At 35.1% G+C, this 20,749-nt stretch overlaps 1 protein-coding gene across 6 annotated transcripts in view; it reads left to right on the forward strand.

Annotated features, from left to right (window-relative positions):
- CEP128 (centrosomal protein 128) overlaps positions 1-20,749 on the forward strand; it is a 174,991-nt gene that overhangs the window by 31,977 nt on the left and 122,265 nt on the right. For 5 of the 6 annotated variants that reach the window (XM_027637627.1, XM_027637629.1, XM_027637630.1 and 2 more), the window contains 5 exons: positions 3,670-4,020; positions 8,029-8,679; positions 14,584-14,748; positions 17,239-17,415; positions 19,017-19,076. In XM_027637627.1, the coding sequence (XP_027493428.1) occupies positions 3,670-4,020; positions 8,029-8,679; positions 14,584-14,748; positions 17,239-17,415; positions 19,017-19,076 (1,404 nt within the window). The remainder of the gene's footprint in view (positions 1-3,669; positions 4,021-8,028; positions 8,680-14,583; positions 14,749-17,238; positions 17,416-19,016; positions 19,077-20,749) is intronic. The other variant, XM_027637632.1, reaches the window with a different exon arrangement.

The raw sequence follows: 20,749 nt of genomic DNA on the forward strand, positions 1-20,749 counted from the left end.
CAATATATTTTACCAACAAAATGTCCTGAATATCCTGGGTTGCTTCTGTCAGGAGAACCTCCATCCATACTGTTATAATGTATGTCACATAATATTATCATACTTCTGTTGCATCTAGAGAAGCTCACTGAGTTCTCTGTGTGACTGACCTTGAGCCACAGAAGACACTGGATGCTCCTTGGAATCTGAAGTGTTTAATCTATAAGGGCAGCATTTGTCATCTGTATAGAATTTTTTTGGAATCACAGGTGCTTAGTAATTTACCACTTGGAAGGGAAACTCAAGTGTCCAAGGAATGTAGTTTTTTCTCTTTTTTTCTAATGAGTGCAATCTCCTGAAATTGCTTGTCCTTTCTCTTAGATTATCTCAGTCTTGTTAACTACAGTATCAATTGAGAAAGAGAAAATTGGATTAATAATAAAACAAACAAAAAAACCCTCCAGCAAACAACTCTAAAACACCCTACATCTCTGTATTCTTGTCATGGAGAAATCCTTAAAATATTTACATTCTGAATTGCCTAGAAGGGTAATTCCAAGATAGAAGTGTGAAAATTAGGGTGTTCTGCAGGGTCTAAAGTAAGCATCACTCTGCCAAATTCTCCTACCATAGTAAAAGGGCAGCCTGCAAGGCTCAGGGCACAGCTGTATCGAGGGGAACCGCCATCAATATGTGCATAGACACGGTTGTGACACTGAGCTCATTGTCCAAACTTCAGTAATACAGAACTGAAGAGCATATCTTCAGACTCATTCCACTGGACATAGACCTGCTTACAACTTTCAGTACAAAGTTTAAAAATGTTCTCAAAACAAAGATGGAGACAGATCTTTGATAATTCCAATTTCTTTAGCACTAACACAGCTCTAGGCACTGTAAATCTGAAGAGACCTGGGAACGGGGTTAAGGTGTAGTCTGTGATCAGGACTGATGTTTCTCTTTGTGACTGCTGCTTGTTCTAGAACAGATGTATTGGTCACATAATCTGACCAGTGGATGTTTCTCTTTGACCAGTTCCCTCAAATCCCACAGCTCTGGAGGCTGAGAGCAAACTTATGTTTGTTGTGTTAGGTGTTAAATGTTACTTTGAAAATTGTAAGCAATCAGTCATCCTGCTTTTTTTTTTTCCCACAACATGCCTAGAAACTGGGACTGTGTGTTGAGATTTTTTCAGGAACCAAAAGGCATGACCATAATCTTCGAGTTTTGTAGACATCTAAACTCTGTACATAGACAGGGAGGTTTGAAGTATACTCTTAAAGATAAGAATGTGGAGGCCCTCTGTTTCTCTATCCTCTTGCTTTGCAGACAAGGCTGCAGGAAATTTTGACTTGCTTTGCTGCTGATTTCAACTATTGTGTCTGTGCTGGCTTAACTTTTCTAAGGAAAGTGCAAACTATTTGCTAAGATCTATCATATTTACACATACTGTAAAAATAAAACATTAAAATTCACATTTATATTGGTACATCTGTGTCAAAATTAATTTTTCCTCCTCATGCAAGTAGCTCATATTGATAAATTAGTTGCACTTCAAAGTAAATAACTAAAACAAATGTTCCTCTTTTTTTATTATACTGTAAATCAATAAATTGGAGATTGATTTGCTTCTACACAATGACATGAATGTTTATAGTTAATTGAACATTGTTTTCTGTGTTTAAGCTTAGACTCATTTCAGTAAAAAGTCTCCGGGGGCTGTACTTCTACTAATGAACTGTATTCTCTGGGGAAATTATATATAAATAACTATTTTTTAATGATGCAGAGCTGAACAGTACATCAATTTAGGCTGATATCCTCTATGGTGCCTCCAGAAAGACACAAAATGAGAAGTGATAATGTTAGTTATAATCACGATTGAAGAAATGATACCCCATTTTAGAAAATCTGTTGAAGGGTAAATGTAGTATCTGACTGTATTTTATCAGGCTGTTTCTAACTTCTGCTATACTCAGTTTATATCTTTAAAGAAGTATTATAATCTCTATTTTCATTGGAAATTAAGCTTGTTTTGGTTAAAATTGTACCTTGTGAGTTTTTTTTTTGGTTGGTCGTTTTGTCTTATGAATCAAGACTTTTTACAAGGTTAGACCTGGTAATTTTGCCTGATGAGCTCAAAAATGCAGTTTAAAATAACAGTGAAGAAGAATACACGTGGGTTTTTTTCTAATGTATAGAACCATAAATCTAAAAAGACTCCTATTTTATTTTGCCACCTGTGTAACATTTTCTCCCAACTATTCCATAAACTGTTTACCTATTGTTTTGTTATCTGTATCTAAGTTGTATCTTAGAACAGGAATGTTCATCCTACAGATAAGCGATTGTCCAGCGGATAATCCTACTCCTGCTTTGCATCATGGGTACAAGTAGCAAGATGGATGAATTGTTCTTGGTTATAGCATCAGTCCCTTTCTGTCTGTATTTTTTGACCATGATCTGTCACATGCAAGAGTGCACATGCAGTTGTCTTTTCAACACAGCAAATACCATCCTGAAAAGATTGGTACAATTTACTGCCTCCAGGTGATGACTTGGTTTTCAAATAAATAAAACAAATCCAATAAACCAACTAAGAAGGAACCCCAACCAACAAACCCAAGTCTCCCGCCCTCCCCCAACCTTGTGGAAGGATCTTTATCTAAATAGTTATTCTCTATGCATCTGTAAAGTTGCTTATTCTTTTCTAGGCAAAGTACTTTTCCCTTGTCTCTTCTGAATTACACCCTGTTTAGTCTATATGTGCAATTTTATTCAGTCATTCTGAAATCTAATCCTTTTCTCAAGTATTCAGTCCCTTGAAGCTTGATAGTATTTTTCACTATAGATCAGGTCCATCAAATTCATCTAAGTCATTAATGAAAATACTGAATGGTATGAAAACAGTCTATAGACCCAAAATACCGAATACTAATATGAATTTCTACATGATGATCTTAGTAAAATACAGTTTTGCTAGTGTAGCTTCAATAGCTGATTTCTGAAAATGTCCTTGCAGAAGGTTTATGAAGAATATTTTTCCTGAGTTGATTATGAGTCCTGAAAAATGTAATTTGAGAAAGGCAGGACTTGTTATTTTTAAAATTAATGGTTCAAACATCTTTGCACTTTGTTCTAGAAACCAAGCAGCTGGATTCTCTTTGTATTCAGTGCTTTCAAATATACCCTTATTCAGCATGTTGCTTTCATAAAAGCAACCAGCATAAAACTAGGTAACAACTAACTCATATAGTGTAGATTACTTTGGGTGTGATGAATACTATTGTTTCCTTGCCAATTTTCTTTTTTCCTCTCGTCTGCTTACATTCGTCTCCCTACATTTTAATCTTTGGTTTATTTCTTATTTGTGTAGTGTGTCACATATGGTCAGTGACTCCATCTAAAACCTATAATACAGAAAAATAACAAGAACAACCAGAAGAAGAACAAATGCAGGAAGGATAGAGTAACTATGTATTTTACCTTGTCTTGAAATTAATTCTTCACCACTGCAGAGGGGAAGATTCTCTGGGCTAACAGGGCTTTCCTTCATAGTCAAGCAGATCTTTTATGCTATTCATATTTTAGATAGAAAAGTGATTTAACATTGCTGTATGTTGTTTGATAAGGTTTCATACTGCATATCTTTGGAGTCAGAATGTTCGTATTTTTTTATGATGATTCCAGGTGTTAACATCTGACCTGGAAAACAAGGAGAAGCAGCAGGAAAAAATGCTGGACCAGCTAAAGGAGATACAGAATTGCTACAAGGCTTGTGAGAATAGATGTAGACAAACTGAACTCCAGTCTTCTGAGTTAGCTCAACAGGTTGAAGAAAGTACCAAAGAAGCAGAACAGTATCTCTCTGAATTCAAGCACTCAGAGGCACTCAGGCTGGAGACTGAGAAAAAAAGAGAAGATTTGAAGGTGAGAGCACAGGAAGCCATCCGCCAGTGGAAGTTGAAATGTAAGAAACTGAGTCGTGAGACGGAAAAACAAAATGAAACTATCAATGACCTGATGGAAAAGAATAGTCAGGTAAGGTTGGTTGATTTTTTTTTTTTGTTTTTTGTACCCTTTCCATTTGCTTTAGAAATGAAGATAAGGAGTTTATTTATGCAAACTGCTTTCTGCCTTAAGTTCTGGACCAAATTTTCTGGTAAACTGGAAGACAACTAATAGGTGGCAATATTTTTTTAGCTATTATGGAGTTCCACATTCTCTTCTTTTTCTGGTATTTATTCCAGTTTCTTCACTTAATCAAAGCTTTCTTCTTGTAAAGAAGAAAATTTCTCTATGAATGCTGCTCTTACTTTTCAGGTGTTGATTAACATAGTTTAGCTTATTTTTTAGTTAATTTTTGAGGAAATAATGTGATGTTATTTTTTTAAAAAGCTTGAAATCCTACTACGTAATAACCCTCATTCAGCTTATGCTTTATCTCATGTAATGGACAGTGGTAAGATCTTTGAAAGAAGGTGTTTACTTTCACCATGTGTGTCAGATGACTAACAGACCTTAATGCTATGTGACCTTTGGCACAACTAGAGTACTTTTAGTTCTTTTCTGTATTTAAGCTCTTCTCAGACTCTAGGCTTAGTAATGACATCTTTTGTTGCCAGTAAAGACTACAAGTTCTGAAATATTATAAGGACTACAACTGAATTTGAATTTGATATGTGGAGGCAGAAAAATAGATATTTTTTTGTTTGAGAATGTGCAGAGATTTTTTAACAAAGTGGAGATTTTAGCCAAAAAAGACACCTAACCTGCATTTGGGATGAGCATGCTGCTAACATCTACCATGCAGTTCCAAGGTTTTTCCATTGATCTAATTAGAGAGTCTGTGTTCCTTATATTTTTGTCTCTTTTTTTTTTTTTTATTGCTCTTCATGTGTATTCAGTTTCAGCCTCTGTATTTTTCAGAACTTGTTATTTGAAAAGTCAGTTTGTTAACATTGATCATGTCACATTTCTGGGCCTTTAATTTACCTTTGTTCAGTATGGTAAACAACTTATTTATCTCTTTTTCCTCCTATAAAGTTTCTCAGGCAAAAAATAAGGGTTTTTTTTGGTTTTTGACTTAGAAAAATTTCTTGATTTGTTCAACTTCTGACACTGCTTTAAAGACAAACACTCACATCAATGCCAGTGCTGATCATTCTGTCTTGGAATAGTAGTAGAAACCATCATTCTGTTGGCAGTGAGTCTGTGGGTCTGTGTTTTCTAGTGGCTGGGTCAAAAGTTGCTTGCTGCTAAAGTGGCTAGTACAGTGCTAAGCTCCATAATGTGAGCTTTAATCTTAACTCACATACTCTGCTGGTGCAGTCTATTATGTTGTATGGTTTTTGTTTTTATAACACTTCCCTCACCTCTTTTCATGTATTTTCTCATAGCGTTCATACAATTTAGATTACTAAATCAGATGGGCTTGAGATGTCTTCATCCTCTGCTTTGTCCTGGTCCAAGATTGATGTTTTCAAGGAGCATGTGGGGTGCAGTATTGGATTTCTGTATTAATCCTCTGTTGTTTCTGATCCAGTAACCTGTTTGGAGGCTTGTACATGAATGTACGAGTATGGTCAACACACAGGAGAAGCCACAATGGGGCTGATACTGGTTTGAAATTAATAAACTCTAGCAGATCTAAACTGTGATTCCTGGAGTTGCTGTTTCTCTCCTGAATTGCCATTCATATTCCTTACTTTTTATTATTATTTACTCTATCCATGCTCCAACAATTCATTCCATAGTAATCTTGTTGTATTGGTTAGCCTGAGTGCTTGTCTGGGGAAATAAGGTTTGCGAACATTTAAGAAGCTGGTCATCTGTTGCCTAGGAAAATGGAGTTTTTAAGGAAAGGAGGAAAACCTGAATCATTTAGAAATCATATATGTCTATCAAATGGACAAATAAGAAGCAAAAAGTAGAGGCAAGTTATGAATAAGTAGCAGTAGATCTCCAAAAGGTTCTGAAGTCACTGTTCATGTAAATGCATGGACAGGTCTTTGTAGTGGCACTTAATAGTGCTGTCCACATTGAAATTTTCTTTGTTACATAAGACTCCTTGACGTGGATTTTACCACTTCTTTCTTGTGTAACAAATACATTCAAATGCTAAATGCAGTCACTTTGTTTTAAACCCCTTTAAAGAAATACTGTCTGTATTAGTTCGTATTTTTAAAGTTGTCACCATCTTCCAACAAATTTGAGGTGTCCCCGGTTAAGAAAGTTTCTTCATTTGAGGATATGTAATATCAAATGAACTGTGTGCCATTGTGGAGGTTACAAACAATATTTCATGTTCTCAATACAAAGTTGTAAACAGTTTCCATATGAGGATATAATCAATCTAGATGCAACATTTATTATAAGATTCGGGGAACTAGATGAACATAATTTAGGGAACTTTGAAATATACAGACACCTAGCAGCCGAGACAAAATTCTGTAAAAATAAGCAGTAAAGAAAAAGAAGAAATGGCAGTCTGTTGTCTTTGATTACTGTAAGAGGACTCCAAAGGGTTGATGGCAAATTTTCAAAATTGGGTTGCGATCATGGCTTGCAATTTTATGAGACATTCCAAATATTTGCAGACAATGGGTGGGCTGTAGAAAAATGGGTTAGTTTTCATTCTTTTGGAGATACTGGGATAATTTGGATAAAGTTTTGTTTATGTAGTTGTCCTTGATATTGGTTGACTCTGGAATTTCTAACATCTTGTGTCTTTTGGAATGAATTTTTCTTTAAAGTATGGAATGTAGAAAACATAATTACACTCAAAGCAAGTTACTTACAGATTTTATTTTGAAATGTTACTGGATTTTGTTTTTGTTTGGTTTTGTTGTGGGTTTTTTTAGCCAAATCTTTCAATTAGAATTATAGTTTTAGGAAAGTCTTTTTGTTTGGTTGGGTTTTTTTCAGAAAAAAAGCATGATGGTCATGACCCCATGTCCTCAATTTATTATTTTTGCATTTTGCTTTGTATTTCTTATTTTTGATGTAATTGCAAATTGTTTTATTATTTTTAACCTGCACACCTTTTAACTCGATTTGCCTTTTTATTCTGGATTATTTCAAGTAATTTTACTATATGCATAAGAAGTGGGCACTGTTTGTAGATTTAGTAGAAATGCTTAGTAAAAGTCAGTATAAAATTTATTAAACCAGTTTGAAGAATCCAGTAGTTTGTGATACATCAGAACAGATTGCCCAAACAGGTTGCAGAGTTTCCCTCACGGGAGATATTCAAGAACTGTCTGGACTCAATCCTGTACAATGTGCTCTAGGATGACCCTGCTTGAACACGAAGGTTGGACCTAATGACCCACTGCGGTCCCTTCCAACCTTACCCATTCTGTGATTCTGTTGGTATTTGTAATATAAAATATGTCAATATTGGAAAGAATACCCAAACCCTTAAACTCCTTAGGAAAACAGTAGAATTTTTGTTACATTTGACTGATTTTTATTTTGAAGATGACGTCTTCATTTCTTGGCTTTGACGCATGAGCGAACCAAGCTTTTAACTGCTATTAATTTATCTACTGATTAATTCATCAACTGTAGTTTAAAAAAAAAGTTAAAGTGGGTATACTTAATATGTAATATTTTAGAAAGTAGACAAAATCAATCAGCATATGGAATGGACCTATAGGTAAGGTATGTGTGACCAATAGTCCTCCCTGTATTCTGCTGTAATACCTCATTTCCTCCATCTCGCTAATTAGAGGAACTGGTAAAGAAACTCTTCTCAATCTGCAAAGAAAGAGTGTGAGAAGCAGGGAATTAACCAAAACTATCCCTGCTTGTGAGGCTAGATAATTTAAGGACAAGTACAAATTTGAGATCACACATGTTCTGTGTCTAAATTTAAAGAAACACTGTATACATTTGACCTGAGTTCATGACAAGCAAAATTTTTGTGTTTTCACAGAACAAAGTATGTTAATTGTTCCTTAGACATTCCTAATGTCTAAGGAATCTGTCCAACAATTATCTTTAAGGACTTTAGGTCACAATGGATTTCTTTTTCTTATTTCCTAGGCCCTCAAAGAAAAGGATGATCTCAGAAGTCAGCTTCTCTCAGCTATACACCAAATAGAAAACCTCCGGAAAGAACTGAATGATGTGCTTACAAAGAGAGCCCAACAGGAAGAACTCCTCCACTGTAAAGAGGTAAAACTGAACGAAGTGAAGTCACATGAAATATCTCTTGAAGAAGAGATCAAAGAAGTTCAAGGTACTGTAAAAAAATTGGAGAATGAGTTGAAAAAGCAAGTCTTTCTACAAAATCAAATGCAAACTGAGAAGGAACACTTGAAGACAGAACTTGCAACTATTAACTTGATCCATAAAAAAGACCAAGAACGACTCTTAGAAATGCAAGCAGATGTAAAAAATTTAAGCTCTGTACGTGTGGAACTAACAAACAAAATAGCTGAAGCGGAGAAAGTCAAAAAGGAATTACTTAAGAGCCTCTCAGATCTCCAGAAACAGCAGGAATCTAAGCATGAAGAGATGACTTCAGCTAACAGGCAGCTGAAGATGGAAAGAGAAGTTCACCTACAGGAGTTGGCAGATCTTAGATCAGAGTTACAAAATGTCAAAATCAAACATGAACAAAAGGTTCAAGAACTCGTGAAACTTCTTAAACAGGAAAAGGAGGATGCAGAGGCTCAAATTAGAATCCTAAAGGTACTTATTGTGAAGAATTCCAATGTCAGACTTCCTCCCCCTTCATACACACCCCCCACATGCCCCCTACCAATGAATGATGAAGATAATAGAGTACGGGCTTTAATGCACTTAACACACATTTTATTCCAGGGCATCATAAAAGCTTAAAGTTCAGGATAAAAAATGTAACAGTATCAGTTTTAGGTCAAAATCTTAGTTCAACAGTAGTGAAATAGGTATGTCTGTGATTACAATAGAAGGAAATATATGAGGCTGTAATGTTTTAATATGGCGATTGAGTGAAGTCTCAGGTGACTGAAAAAAAAGGGAAACATTGTACCTATCTTTAGAAAGGGTAGAAAGGGGGACCCTGGGAACTACTGACCTGTCACTCTCACCTCTGTATTTGGGAAAATCATGGAATAGGTCCTTCTAGAAGCTATGCTAAGACCCATGGAAGATAGGGTGATGATTTGGGACGACCAGCATGGTTTCATCAGGGGCAAGTTCTGCTGGACCAACCCAGTGGCCTTCTATGATGGAGTGACTTCATCAGTGCACAAGGGAAGGGCTGTAGATGCCATTTATCTGGACTTCAGTAAAGCCTTTGATATGGTCCCCCACTGTAAGGCTTGATATGCGTGCAGGTAACCCCAGGCACCTGTTTTAAAAAAATTTATTTTTACAGTTGAGAACACTTCAATACAGCTGGCCTGGAAGGCAAAGGTGGAAACCCATTTTGGTGCTTTTATAACAGCTTTTGCATGCGCAATAAAAGCCCAGGCTGAATTCTTCCCCTGGACTTTATGGCCTGCCTGGCAACCCTGCAAGGGCCTCCAGGTGTGTCTATGAGAATTTTATCACTTGTAGCAAGGGAGTTACCTCTCAGCAGACAGATAATGAGAACGTCATAACACCCTGCATGAGAATTAATTCCTTCCCATGTAAAAGCTTTTCCCTTGGAGCAAAGGTTTCCTTGAATGGGTGCTAAGCTCTCCCTCCTTGATATTTCTTCCAAAGGTCTTCTCCTCCTACAGCCACATCCTTCTCTTTAAATTGGAGAGAGATGGATTTAGTGGGTGGACTGTTAGGTGGGTAAGGTATTGGTTGAATCCAGAGAGCAGCGATCAGTGGCTCAGAGTCCCAATGGACATCAGTGACAAGTGGTGTCTTTTCTGTATTTGGACCAGTGCTGTTAAATATCTTCATTAATGACATACGTGAAGGTACCAAATACATCCTAAACAAATTTGCAGATGTCACCAAGCTGAGTGGTGCAGTTGACACACCTGAAGGATGGGATGCCATCTAGAGGGACCTGGACAAGCTCAAGATGTGGGCCCATGGGAACCTCATGACGTTTAACCAGACCAAGTGCAAGGTGCTGCACCTGGGTCAGGGCAGCCTCTCATGTCAATACAGGCTGGGGGAGGAACAGATCGAGAGTGGCCCTGCTGAGAAGGACTTGGGGATGCTGGTGGATGAGAGGCTGGACATGACGCAGCAATGTGCACTTGCAGCCCAGAAAGCCAATTGGATCCTGTGCTGCATCAAAAGAAATGTAGCCAGCAGGTCGGGGAAGGTGATTCTGCCCCTCTACTCTGCTCTTGTGAGACCCAACTTGGAGTGCTGCATACAGATGTGGGTCCCCAGCACAGGAAGGACAAGGACTTGTTGGCACAAGTCCAGAGGAGGGTCACCAAGTTGCTAGAGGGATGGAGCACCTCTCTTGTAATGAAGGCTGAGAGAATTGGGCCTAGGAAAGAGAAGACTTTGGGATGCCCTCCTTCCAGTATCTGAAAGGAACCTACAAGAAAGATGGAGAGAGACTTTTTACAAGGGCATATAGTGAAAGGACAAGGGGAAATGGCTTCAAACTGAAAGGCAGTAGATATTAGGAAAAAATTCTTTACTATGAGTGTGGCAAGGCACTGGAACAGGTAGCCCAGAGAAATTGTGGATGCCCTATCTCTGGAAGTGTTCAAGACCAGGTTTGATGGGGCTCTGAGCAACATGGTCTGGTGGAAGATGTCCCTGCCCATGGCAGGGGAGTTGGAAGGAGACGATTGTTAATGTCCCTTCCAACCCAAACCATTCTATGATTCTATGATGTTTAAATTGCATAATGCAGAAGTACTGTCATTGTATCTGGAAATACTTTCAGAATGTGAATAGTAATGATGTGTAACTCTGGTTAAGTTTAATTTTGAGAATTGTTTCTATTTCAAAAAGTTTTAGAATTACCCATATCTGTAGAATTTCTCAGAGAAGTGTTTATATAGTAAATGATGAAATATAGCATTTTATTAATGAAGAAGCAAATTAATGTCTTTAGTTTGTATCATTTGCTTCTGATATAAAGCTATTACTTTGGAAAGAAAACAAGCATTTTAGTGGCTTTAAGTGCTCCGAATAAAATTGAAAAGTTAAGTTGAAGTGCTCTAAACTGCACAGTTAACTGTCAACAGCTGTGTAAGTTTACATTGCACTTCTATTGAAACAATTTTGATTACATGGTTAAATATATATGTAGATGTTTATAATAATAATATTAAATTTTATAGTTATTTTAATGGAGGTGTTGGTTTTCCACGTAAGTTGTAAATTACCAACATGTTACGAGTGACTTCTGAAGCACTGTATATATATAGTTTTCACCTTAGTCCCATTAAATTACAAATTTGCTCATGTCAAAATTCTATCAATTTAACCATAAAAAAGCTATAAAATCCTTAATCAAAGCTTAAGTAATTCATGATCTACTTCATCATAAGTAATGCAAGCATCTTTTTCCTTTATATTATCACAAATATACTTATTAAAAATGCATCTTTCCTACATATGTTGCAGTTATGAATTGACATAACATAGAAAGGATATTTAGTTATTTAATATACCATTAAAGATATAAGATATTATATACCATTTATGGATATAAGAATTGACAGTAATTCTTAAGCAGCTGGTACCACAGAAACCATTTAATGAAGATAGCAATAAAAAGAAAACTAGATGATTGTTAGTGGAAGGATCATTAAAACCAAATATTTTGACAGCAGTGTTTAACACAGAGGACTTAGTTTTTCATGTGTATAGCATTATTTAAATGATCTGTTGAAATATGTGTTTTGTCTTTGATAGTGACTCTGAAATTAAGAGCATACATTTGACAGGAAAGAGAAGGAAAGTGTATTTTGGGTGCTAGAAAAAAAATTGGTTGATTGTGACTGTGTTCTTCTATGAAATGGCAAATCTTACAGTAAGGACCTTGATATTTTACTGATTGTTGAACCTAAAAAGAATATGAAAAAAAATAACTTCCTTATTTCATTTACAGTGCCATGACTTTCCCAGAATCCTAAATCTACATACATTTTTTTAAGAGCAGAGGGTTTGAGGGAGATGAATTTTCTAAGATATTAGAGTAGGCAACTTTTTTTGAAGTATACAAAATGATAATGCACAAGATTCTCTTGATTGAGAGAATCAAGATTGTAAACAAAACAAAAAAGAACATTATATCCATCTGTAGGAAGATCTGATGAGAACATATCATCCTGCAGGTGATTTTGTTACTTTTTGTCTGAACTCATCATTACATGGCAATTGGATTCCAATTTTATGGACATACTTTTCTTCCAAAGTAAGGTAAATTTAAATGCATTTTATCTTTTTTTCTTTGTATTTAAATATTGTGGGGTTAGGGTAGAGTTTAGGGAAATCCAGCAGAAAAGGTTTAACTTATTATCCTGGGGTTTTTTTGAGGCTGGTGTAGGTTTTTGTACCCAGCAACCAATTGTCATTTACAGTAATAATCTTGCCCTTATGCCTCAGCCTCATCCAACCTTTGTAACTGTTTTTGAAAAGGAACGTACATTATCCTATCCAAAGATAGTTAAAGCTTTAAAAAAAAAGGTCATTTGGGAGACACTTGAGGAGTAAATGGAAATTTAAAATATTTGTAGGACTCAAAGCCTTAAACTTAAAAGAGGATGCATTTATTAATTACTTGCAGGAAATCAAAGTATGGAGCCCTGTGTTTAGAGGACTAACTGCTGCATAGGTTGTAAAAAGAGATGACTTTCGATTCTTGCAGTTCTTGCCTCCTCTGTATGGTAGTTTCTGCCTCACTTTTGCTTGGTTCTCTGTAGTGCTGCACTGGATTGAAAAATTATTAGGTAGTTAAGTATTTTTGGGGTAGTAGGGAAGGTACCATAAGAATAACGTATGATGCAATAGAACTGGAGAAGAAAATAAAAGTTTGTATGAGATGTCAGTGTTAAGAAGGATCTTACTGTTTCATTACTGAGGTTCTGGTACTTTAGCTTTTAATTCAGCTTCTGCTAGAACATCCTAAATGATTCTCAACCAATGCCCCTATGATGTCTTATTTATTATTTAAAATGATAGGTACACTAGGCATAGGAAAGTTGTTTGCTTAGTGGTCTCCGTTTGGCTATGTGCTCAGAAGCTCTGAATCTATCCCCTAATTTTACAACATATGCTTTAAAAATACCCTTGTTTTCTTAGAATGATAGCATGCAAAATGTCCTTATGCCTGACAGTGTTGACGTATCTGAAGTATTAATCTTTAAGGTTATATAGAGATGTGTATCTATACGTATAAAAATCTGTACATGTATTTCTTTTTCAATTGTTTTCTATACATTTTCTATGTGTGTAATTCTTATTTTCCTGAAGATTGTCAGGTGTGGAAATTGGATTCAATAAAGATCAATTAAATTATAGTCACATCTGCCTTGTCCATACTGAAAATTAATAAAATTTAACTTTATCCATTGTGTCTCAAAGGTAATACAAGTGAGGTATTTTGTTCTTATATTGTCTCCATCTGCATAGACATTATAATGCAATTACCTTTGGTAGGAACTGAAAAGTTGATTTTTTAAGCATATTCACAGAAAATGTTTTGGGCAGTGCAGGCTTGTCTTTGTGGTCATAAGTCTTTGTAGACCTTGGATGCCAAAGTTCTTTCTCAAATTTTCCTTCGGAAGAGTTTTTGTATGTACTCTGTTAGCTTCAGCATCTAAATTAACTCATAAAACCTCTCTCCTTACCCTTCTTCCTCAGAGGAGTTATATTTATAGTGTAATTGGGAAATAGAATTTTTGCTTTTCCTCAGAAAGGAATTTACTTTGCAGGTTTATTTGTGTGTAACTGCATTCCATAACTTATCTAATATGAAACCGGTTTTGAGTAATATGCATGTTAATTTGCTTCTTTGTTTTGTGGTTGGGGTTTTTTGTTGTTTTGGGGGTTTTTTAATTTATTTATTTATTTATTTATTTATTTTCTAGATATTCTAGAGAATTTCTCAAACCTGTCATTTTCAGTCAGTTATCTTTTACACTGGAAACAAATATACTTTATTCACTCACTCTTAGGGCTTTCAAGGCCCTTAAATGTTTTCTTCATTTTTCTCTGCAGTGTTTTCATGAACAGTGTTAAACCTGCACAATAATAGCATTAAACCGACACAATTTTAGAAATTAAAAATACTATATCTTTGCAGTTGTTTCCTTGCAGATATAAATTCAGTATTAGTTCTTGAAATAAAATGATAGTTTTAGACTTTCTGATTCCAAATTACTTCAGTAATGGAAAAGTTGCGTAAATACTAGGCTTCTCAAAGTGGTGTAAGCTGATGAGTGTAGCAGACTTGAAATGCAGAATCTGAGACTTCTGTTTACTGCTTTTATGACACTATATGGTTCTACAACTCTATGATACATGTTTTCCATGTTCAGATAAGTGATTGCACTTAATATAACTTAAATGTAAAAAATTAAATTGAGTTATCATTCAGTAATAGTCTTCCACTGATTTAAAGCTTTAGAGTATGGGTATGTTTTAAAAAAACCCATAGAATGACTTTGTAATCTGTTTTCCCTTTACCATCAGATGGAACTTTTAGAAGAGAAAAACATAGTCAAGACTCAGTGTCGACAACTGGAGAAGATAAAAGTTGAGTGTGATAAACTGACAGAAGAATTAACCCAAAATGAAGAAGAAAATATAAAACTAAAACGGAAATGTGAGTCTGTAAAACAAGAACTGGAGAAAAAGGTAAAGTTAACTGGTTTTAACCTTTGGTATCTCTGCTGATAAATACCTAAAATAAGTGATGGATTATAGAAATAGATGGTAAATTTAAATTTAAAAAAAATACATGTATGTATTAAAGAATATACCCAATCATACTATAGTACACAATTTCAGTATAAGTGAAAGAAGACAAAACTGCTTTGGCTGGGTTATGAATTGTATCCTCCAAAGATTCACTAATACTATTTAGGACTTGAAATATAAATCCTGTTCCTGCCTGATATCTAATATAGGTAACTAATAACTGTTTAACCAACCACTTCTTGTTTTCTTCACATTTTTCTTAAAGATGCAGTGCAGTTATGAATAATTTAGAGCTAATTTGAAGTAGGTACAATGTAAGCAGAGTAAAAGAAATTCTGACTAATGTTGGGGTGGAGGATTTTTGTTTTTTGAAGCATGGAGATAGAAAAATCTTAAGCGTGGCATTTCTTTAGCTTGTTAAACTAATAGGAAGTGGTTTATAAGCTCAACTTGTCAGACTAATAAAAAGTACCTCAAATGAAAATTCAAAATATGTTTTTTCTAGGTTGGCATTTTAGTGCTAGAATATCTATTATTCAGGAAATATGTTTGTTGGAGTGTACATAGGCTTCTTTAGCTGGTTGTGAACTAGCTCCAACCTTACCTAATGTTGGGAAGATACAGTTTTTAGACCAAGTTTTTGTCTCTAAACTGAAAAAGAATGGAGAAGCTTTTGAGAACACAGTCCTATTATCTCAACATTTGAAGGTAAATGCAGAAGGAGAGTTCTACTTGATTACATTAATTGGTTAACTTAAGAAAATATTTACTGTTGTAGTTTTTTTGTGGATTGTCAGAAGGAGTGTTAGAATGGAGTAAATCACCTCTTGAGAAATCTCAAACTAGCATAGTGGCATTAACATGTGATAGACTCTGTTCAGTGAATAATGAGATAACGTAGAATACTGACACTGGAAACATATATAATATGATCCTATAACTTTCATAGTACTGATGTAGGTCAGAACTGCTATTTCAACTATCATTTTCATAGTACAGAAATACTGAAATCTGTGCATCTTAAAAATCTTCCGTCAGTTTGAAAAAACTACTAATTCAAGTATTTTTGTGTTAATTAAATAAAAAAATCAGACTGTTTAACAGGTATGTGTTTTCACATTTGTAGGTCACCTGTATTAAAAACACCTATTTTGCTAGTAGAAGTAACACCTATGCATAAATATGTATACAACCTCATGAAAGGAGGTAGCAAGGAGGGTGTTGGTCTCTTCTCCCAAGTAGCAAGTGATAGGACAAGAGGAAGTAGCCTCAAGATATGCCAGGGGAGGTTTAGTTTGGGTATTACGAAAAATTTATTCACACATTGGAAGAGGATTCCCAGGGAAGTGGTTGAGTCACCATCCCCTATTTAAAAGGTGTAGATGTGGTACTCAGGTGTGGTTGCCTTGGCAGTGCAGGATTTGCTGTGGATTCAATGATCTTAGAGTTCTTTTCCAACCTAAATGATTCCATGATCCCATATATATCCCATTCACAGAACCTGTGTGTTAGACATACCTAGCTCCATATTGGTGTCTCATAAGAGCAGTGTGTGAAGATTTCCAACAAATACACTTTACAGAGTTGTACCTTGTCATTGTGAAGGTCCACAATTAATAAAGTTTCATAGTTATTATTCTTGCTCTTCTCACCATTCTCAGTGCACTTGCATACACTAAAATATTCCTGTTAAAGTGTTTGCCCTTCACTGCACTACATCCTCCTGATCTTTGCAGCAGACAGGTGTGTTTCAATATCACTTTTTCTCACAAGATGAGGTTTTTTTTAATATTAATTACAATGCATAATTCAATGTTTTGTATAATCTGCCAGAAGTTTTCTTCAGTTTTACGTGGTGGCGCTATCACAGATATAAAAGAAGTGAATCTGAATTTTAAAAACACATGTAACATATTTAATGAACTTTCTGACATTAGATAACTTAAAATGCTTTCCTTAGTGCTACTCACTGTCCTATGAGATATTCTTTGAGTAGTTTTCCTTTGAGAGCACACTGACTGCCAATAAAATTTACCTTTAGGGATCTCTTTTCTGATGATAGAGATTAGATGCTTGTAACTGGTTCATGGCAAAAGATAATAAGTATTTATTATGGGCTCTCTTTCTGCTTGTGAGAAGGAGATTTGTAATAGAATGTCTATTTTTGACTTTGAAAATAAACTTTTTGATTGTTGAGTTTGGATTTGGTACCAGTTTCTTCATAACTGATTTACAAGAGAATGGTGAGAATCAAGAGAAGAACTTATGAGTGCTACTAGAAGATATTGTTTTTCCATGACGAGGAATTGAATTTTGCATGAATGAGTATATTGTGATTATAAGATTGAAAGATATATTGCTAATGAGGTATGTTATATTACTAATGCAGTAATTTCTCTTTGTTTTGTTTTTCCTCTTTCACTCCAGGAAAAACAGATCAGCAATGAGGAAGATCATTTGAGAAAGATGAGTGAGGCCAGACTGCAGTTTAAGGATCAGCTGCGTCACTTAGAAATGGAACAGCAATCCATTCTCTCCATGATAGGAAGTGAAATTGATTCTGCTTGTGAAGTTTTTTCTCGGGACTCTGTGGAAAAATTCAAAGTAATTCTAAGTTTTAAGTAGGCTGCAGGCTTTGTTATTTTCTTAATGAAATTTGTAGTAGAACTTGTATTCATTGTTGTCACCTATCACTTAACTGTATAGATAATTTATGGACAATGGAATTATGGATATTTAGGTGGTTCGGAGAGACGTTGCTAGGTATTAGAATGGGATTCTAGGAAGATCTGTTCATATATTACCAGTGCTGCTTTCTTTTGCAATTTTTTTTTAATAGTTCTGCTTTTGCTTTTGTGAGAGGACCTTACATCAGCCAGAGTTTTGAGGCAGGTTTTCCTAGGCCATGTTCCTAGAGTTGGGAAGTCCCTAAGGAAGACCTAAAATGCATTTAAAGTTGGGGGAAAATGAAAGAAAAGTGTTGTTAAAATTCATTTAGATGCTTTGTTTTTTAAGTAGAGAAGTAAATGGTGGAAATGAAAAGAATTTATAATCTCCTCTTCTGGGGAGCAGGTCCTTGTATCCAGAAAACTCTGACTCAGATTTTCAGGAAACTGGTAGCTTGCTGTAATTTTTTCTTTGCTATTTTATTACTTCTTCTGAACCCCTGTCTCCCTCTAGCTTTTCTCCTGACCATTCTGGTTTGCTCCCCAGGTACAGAAACCACTCTTCCTCCCTGCACGTGATTCTACAAGACTAATCCTCTTAAATCAACATTGTACATTGCTGAGAGTAAAGAAAACAGTCTGACTCAGCTTGTCATCACACTCAGTAGCATTTTGGACATTCACAAATGCTTGACTTGGTGGCTTTTTCCAGAGTAAACTCGATTACATCTTTTTCTATTTTGGTGTTTAAACAGAGGATACTTTGTAGTTGCTGGTCACTTGATTGGGCTGGGCTGCTTTTCAAGTAGGAATTTTTCACCATTGACACCATTTCTCCGCTTACCTATGGAACTGGGATGTTGCACCACAAAAACAGATGACAATTCTAAGAAAATGTATTTGATAAACAAGCTTTCTGCTCTGTATCCTTACATATAAGTGTTGGGGTTTTTTTGTTTTGTTTTTTTTTTTTATTAAATCTTTACCTGCTATAGTTGCCACATTCTCGATCATTGAACCATACCTTCTTGGACTTGCTTCCCACCTCCTGCTGAGTCTTTGGCTTCTGGATAAAGCTTTGCAGATCTCTGTTGATACAATTTTTCTTATTTATCCCCTTTAAGTTTTGACCACTGACAAAGTTAAACCAGTTTTGAATCTGAATTTTTGACTAGACAGCTAATGTGAAAATAAATGTTAAACAGTTTTGTGGTGCCTGGTATGATTTTTTTTTTTTTAAAGAAGGTAAGAAGCTTCCTTTACTGTATTTTCCTCTGCCCAATACTTTAGATATTGGCAAGGTTTCTAAAAGGTTTCATACAAGTTCTTTGCTTCAAGAAGTTGCCACTGCAACTGAGATGAGCAATGAGGAATTTGATGGATAAATACTTGTATTAAGAGAAGTTAAATACTAGGCTTAATCTTCCCTGAGAAAAAATGATTTGTTTGATTAATTTCCAGTAAGCAGAAAACACTTTCTCCTTTCTGTGTCTCATTCCCATTTTTATGTCTATTTCTTTCTCTCATTCTTTTCCATAGGCAATATCACTTTCACCAACAGTTCTGAATGATCCTCATCGCTGGTTAGCAGAAACAAAGGTAATAGTCAAACCTCCTGAAATTTTATTGAATAAGCTAATATCCAACAGTTGTGCAGCCTGAAGCAGTGGGAGGTGTCCCTGCACATGTCAGGGGATTGGAACTAGATGATCTTTAATGTTCTTTTCAACCCTAACAATTGAGTGAGTGGATGAGTCTGTGATGGATGGGTCTGAATCAGTTGAAAGTGTGTTTGAAAAAGCACTTAAAGGGTAAAAGGAAAAATACAAAAACATTCTTTTGGCAATAATTCTGATATTCCCAGGCTGTTATTTCAACTGATGGAATAATTTTCCAAATTTTTCAACAAGAAATAGCTGCCTCTATAGCAAAATAAATAACAATGTTGTTTTCACAAAAAAATGCATTGAAGTAACTGCAGTGATAGCCTTTAGATCTGTTTAAATTGTTTTCAGACAATGAAAGCATGAGAATGTAGTTGTCAAGTTAAGTTTCTCTTGCAGCATTATCACAAGGCAAGAAATTATTTAAAATAAGCCTGTTATTAATTAAATCTAAAAGATATTAGATTGGATTCTTGGGAAATGAACTATTTTCCTTTCCTCTTTGTTTGAATCTTTTGAATCCTCTAATGTGTGTGCAAACATACTTGAAAACATCTTCAAGGTGATGACTGGTAACTCATAAATCTTGCCTTTCATTTTGCAGCTTTCCTCCAGCTCCCTCAACTCACACACATAAACACATTTCTTATCCAATATCTTTTAAAAGAAATAAGTTTCTCATGATCAGAGGAGATCACAAGAAACTGTGGAAGACAGCTTCAACTTTTTTTTTTTTTTGCTTCATATAAAAAGGTCAAAGCCACAGGAGAATTGACCTAAGGAAAAAAAATTGTAAATGTTTACATGTAAGAGAATTTAAGGTTATTGTGTCAGACTTGTAGACCAAGAAAGACTACCACTAGATAGAAGAGATAAAATTAGATTTGAAGGAGAAAGGTTATGCAGAAGTATTTTCTTCATTTGAAAAAGTGACAGACATATTATTAAAAAGAACTTTCAAAGAGCACCTAAAATCATTTGTGTATGATTCTCACCTAAGTTCCTTTAGCTGCTAGAGGGAAGTCTAGAATGAATGACTACTTAAAATTCCACTTTTATTTTCTTTTGGTTTTAAATAGGCAGCGTAAAAGTATTCCCTTTGACCACTTCTAGATTTACTATATTGATCATGACTTTATCGATGAGCTCTTATTTTTCTCCTCTATGTGAACCTTAAATATTAAGTTCTGCTGACCAGAAAGGATTGATGTCACTTTTTTAGAATAGATAAATGCTTTAAATTCTGTCAACATGAAATAGAGAGAGAAAGGTATTCTGAAAGGAAGAAGTATCTCTTGGTGCACTAGTTCAACCAGAATTTCCATACGTACACTAGGAAACTTGTGCTTCTGATTTAAAAAGAAATAAAATCATATAAAAGAAAATCAGTTTGGTTTTTCACATACAATTATTAACCAAAATATGTCATTTGAGACTATTGAAGGTCAACGTATGTTCTCTTAATATCTCTGAACGTCCCCTTCTATTGTTATTATTATTCAGTAATAGGTAAAAATTACTAATCTTTGACTCCAAAGATAATTTGATCAGTGAACAGTTGTGTTCTCTTATTTTCATTAGAATTCTTTACTTTCTATTGTCCCATTT

This window comes from Corapipo altera, unplaced genomic scaffold (genome assembly GCF_003945725.1).
Source record: "Corapipo altera isolate COAL_440 unplaced genomic scaffold, ASM394572v1 23, whole genome shotgun sequence".
Lineage (NCBI taxonomy): Eukaryota > Metazoa > Chordata > Aves > Passeriformes > Pipridae > Corapipo > Corapipo altera.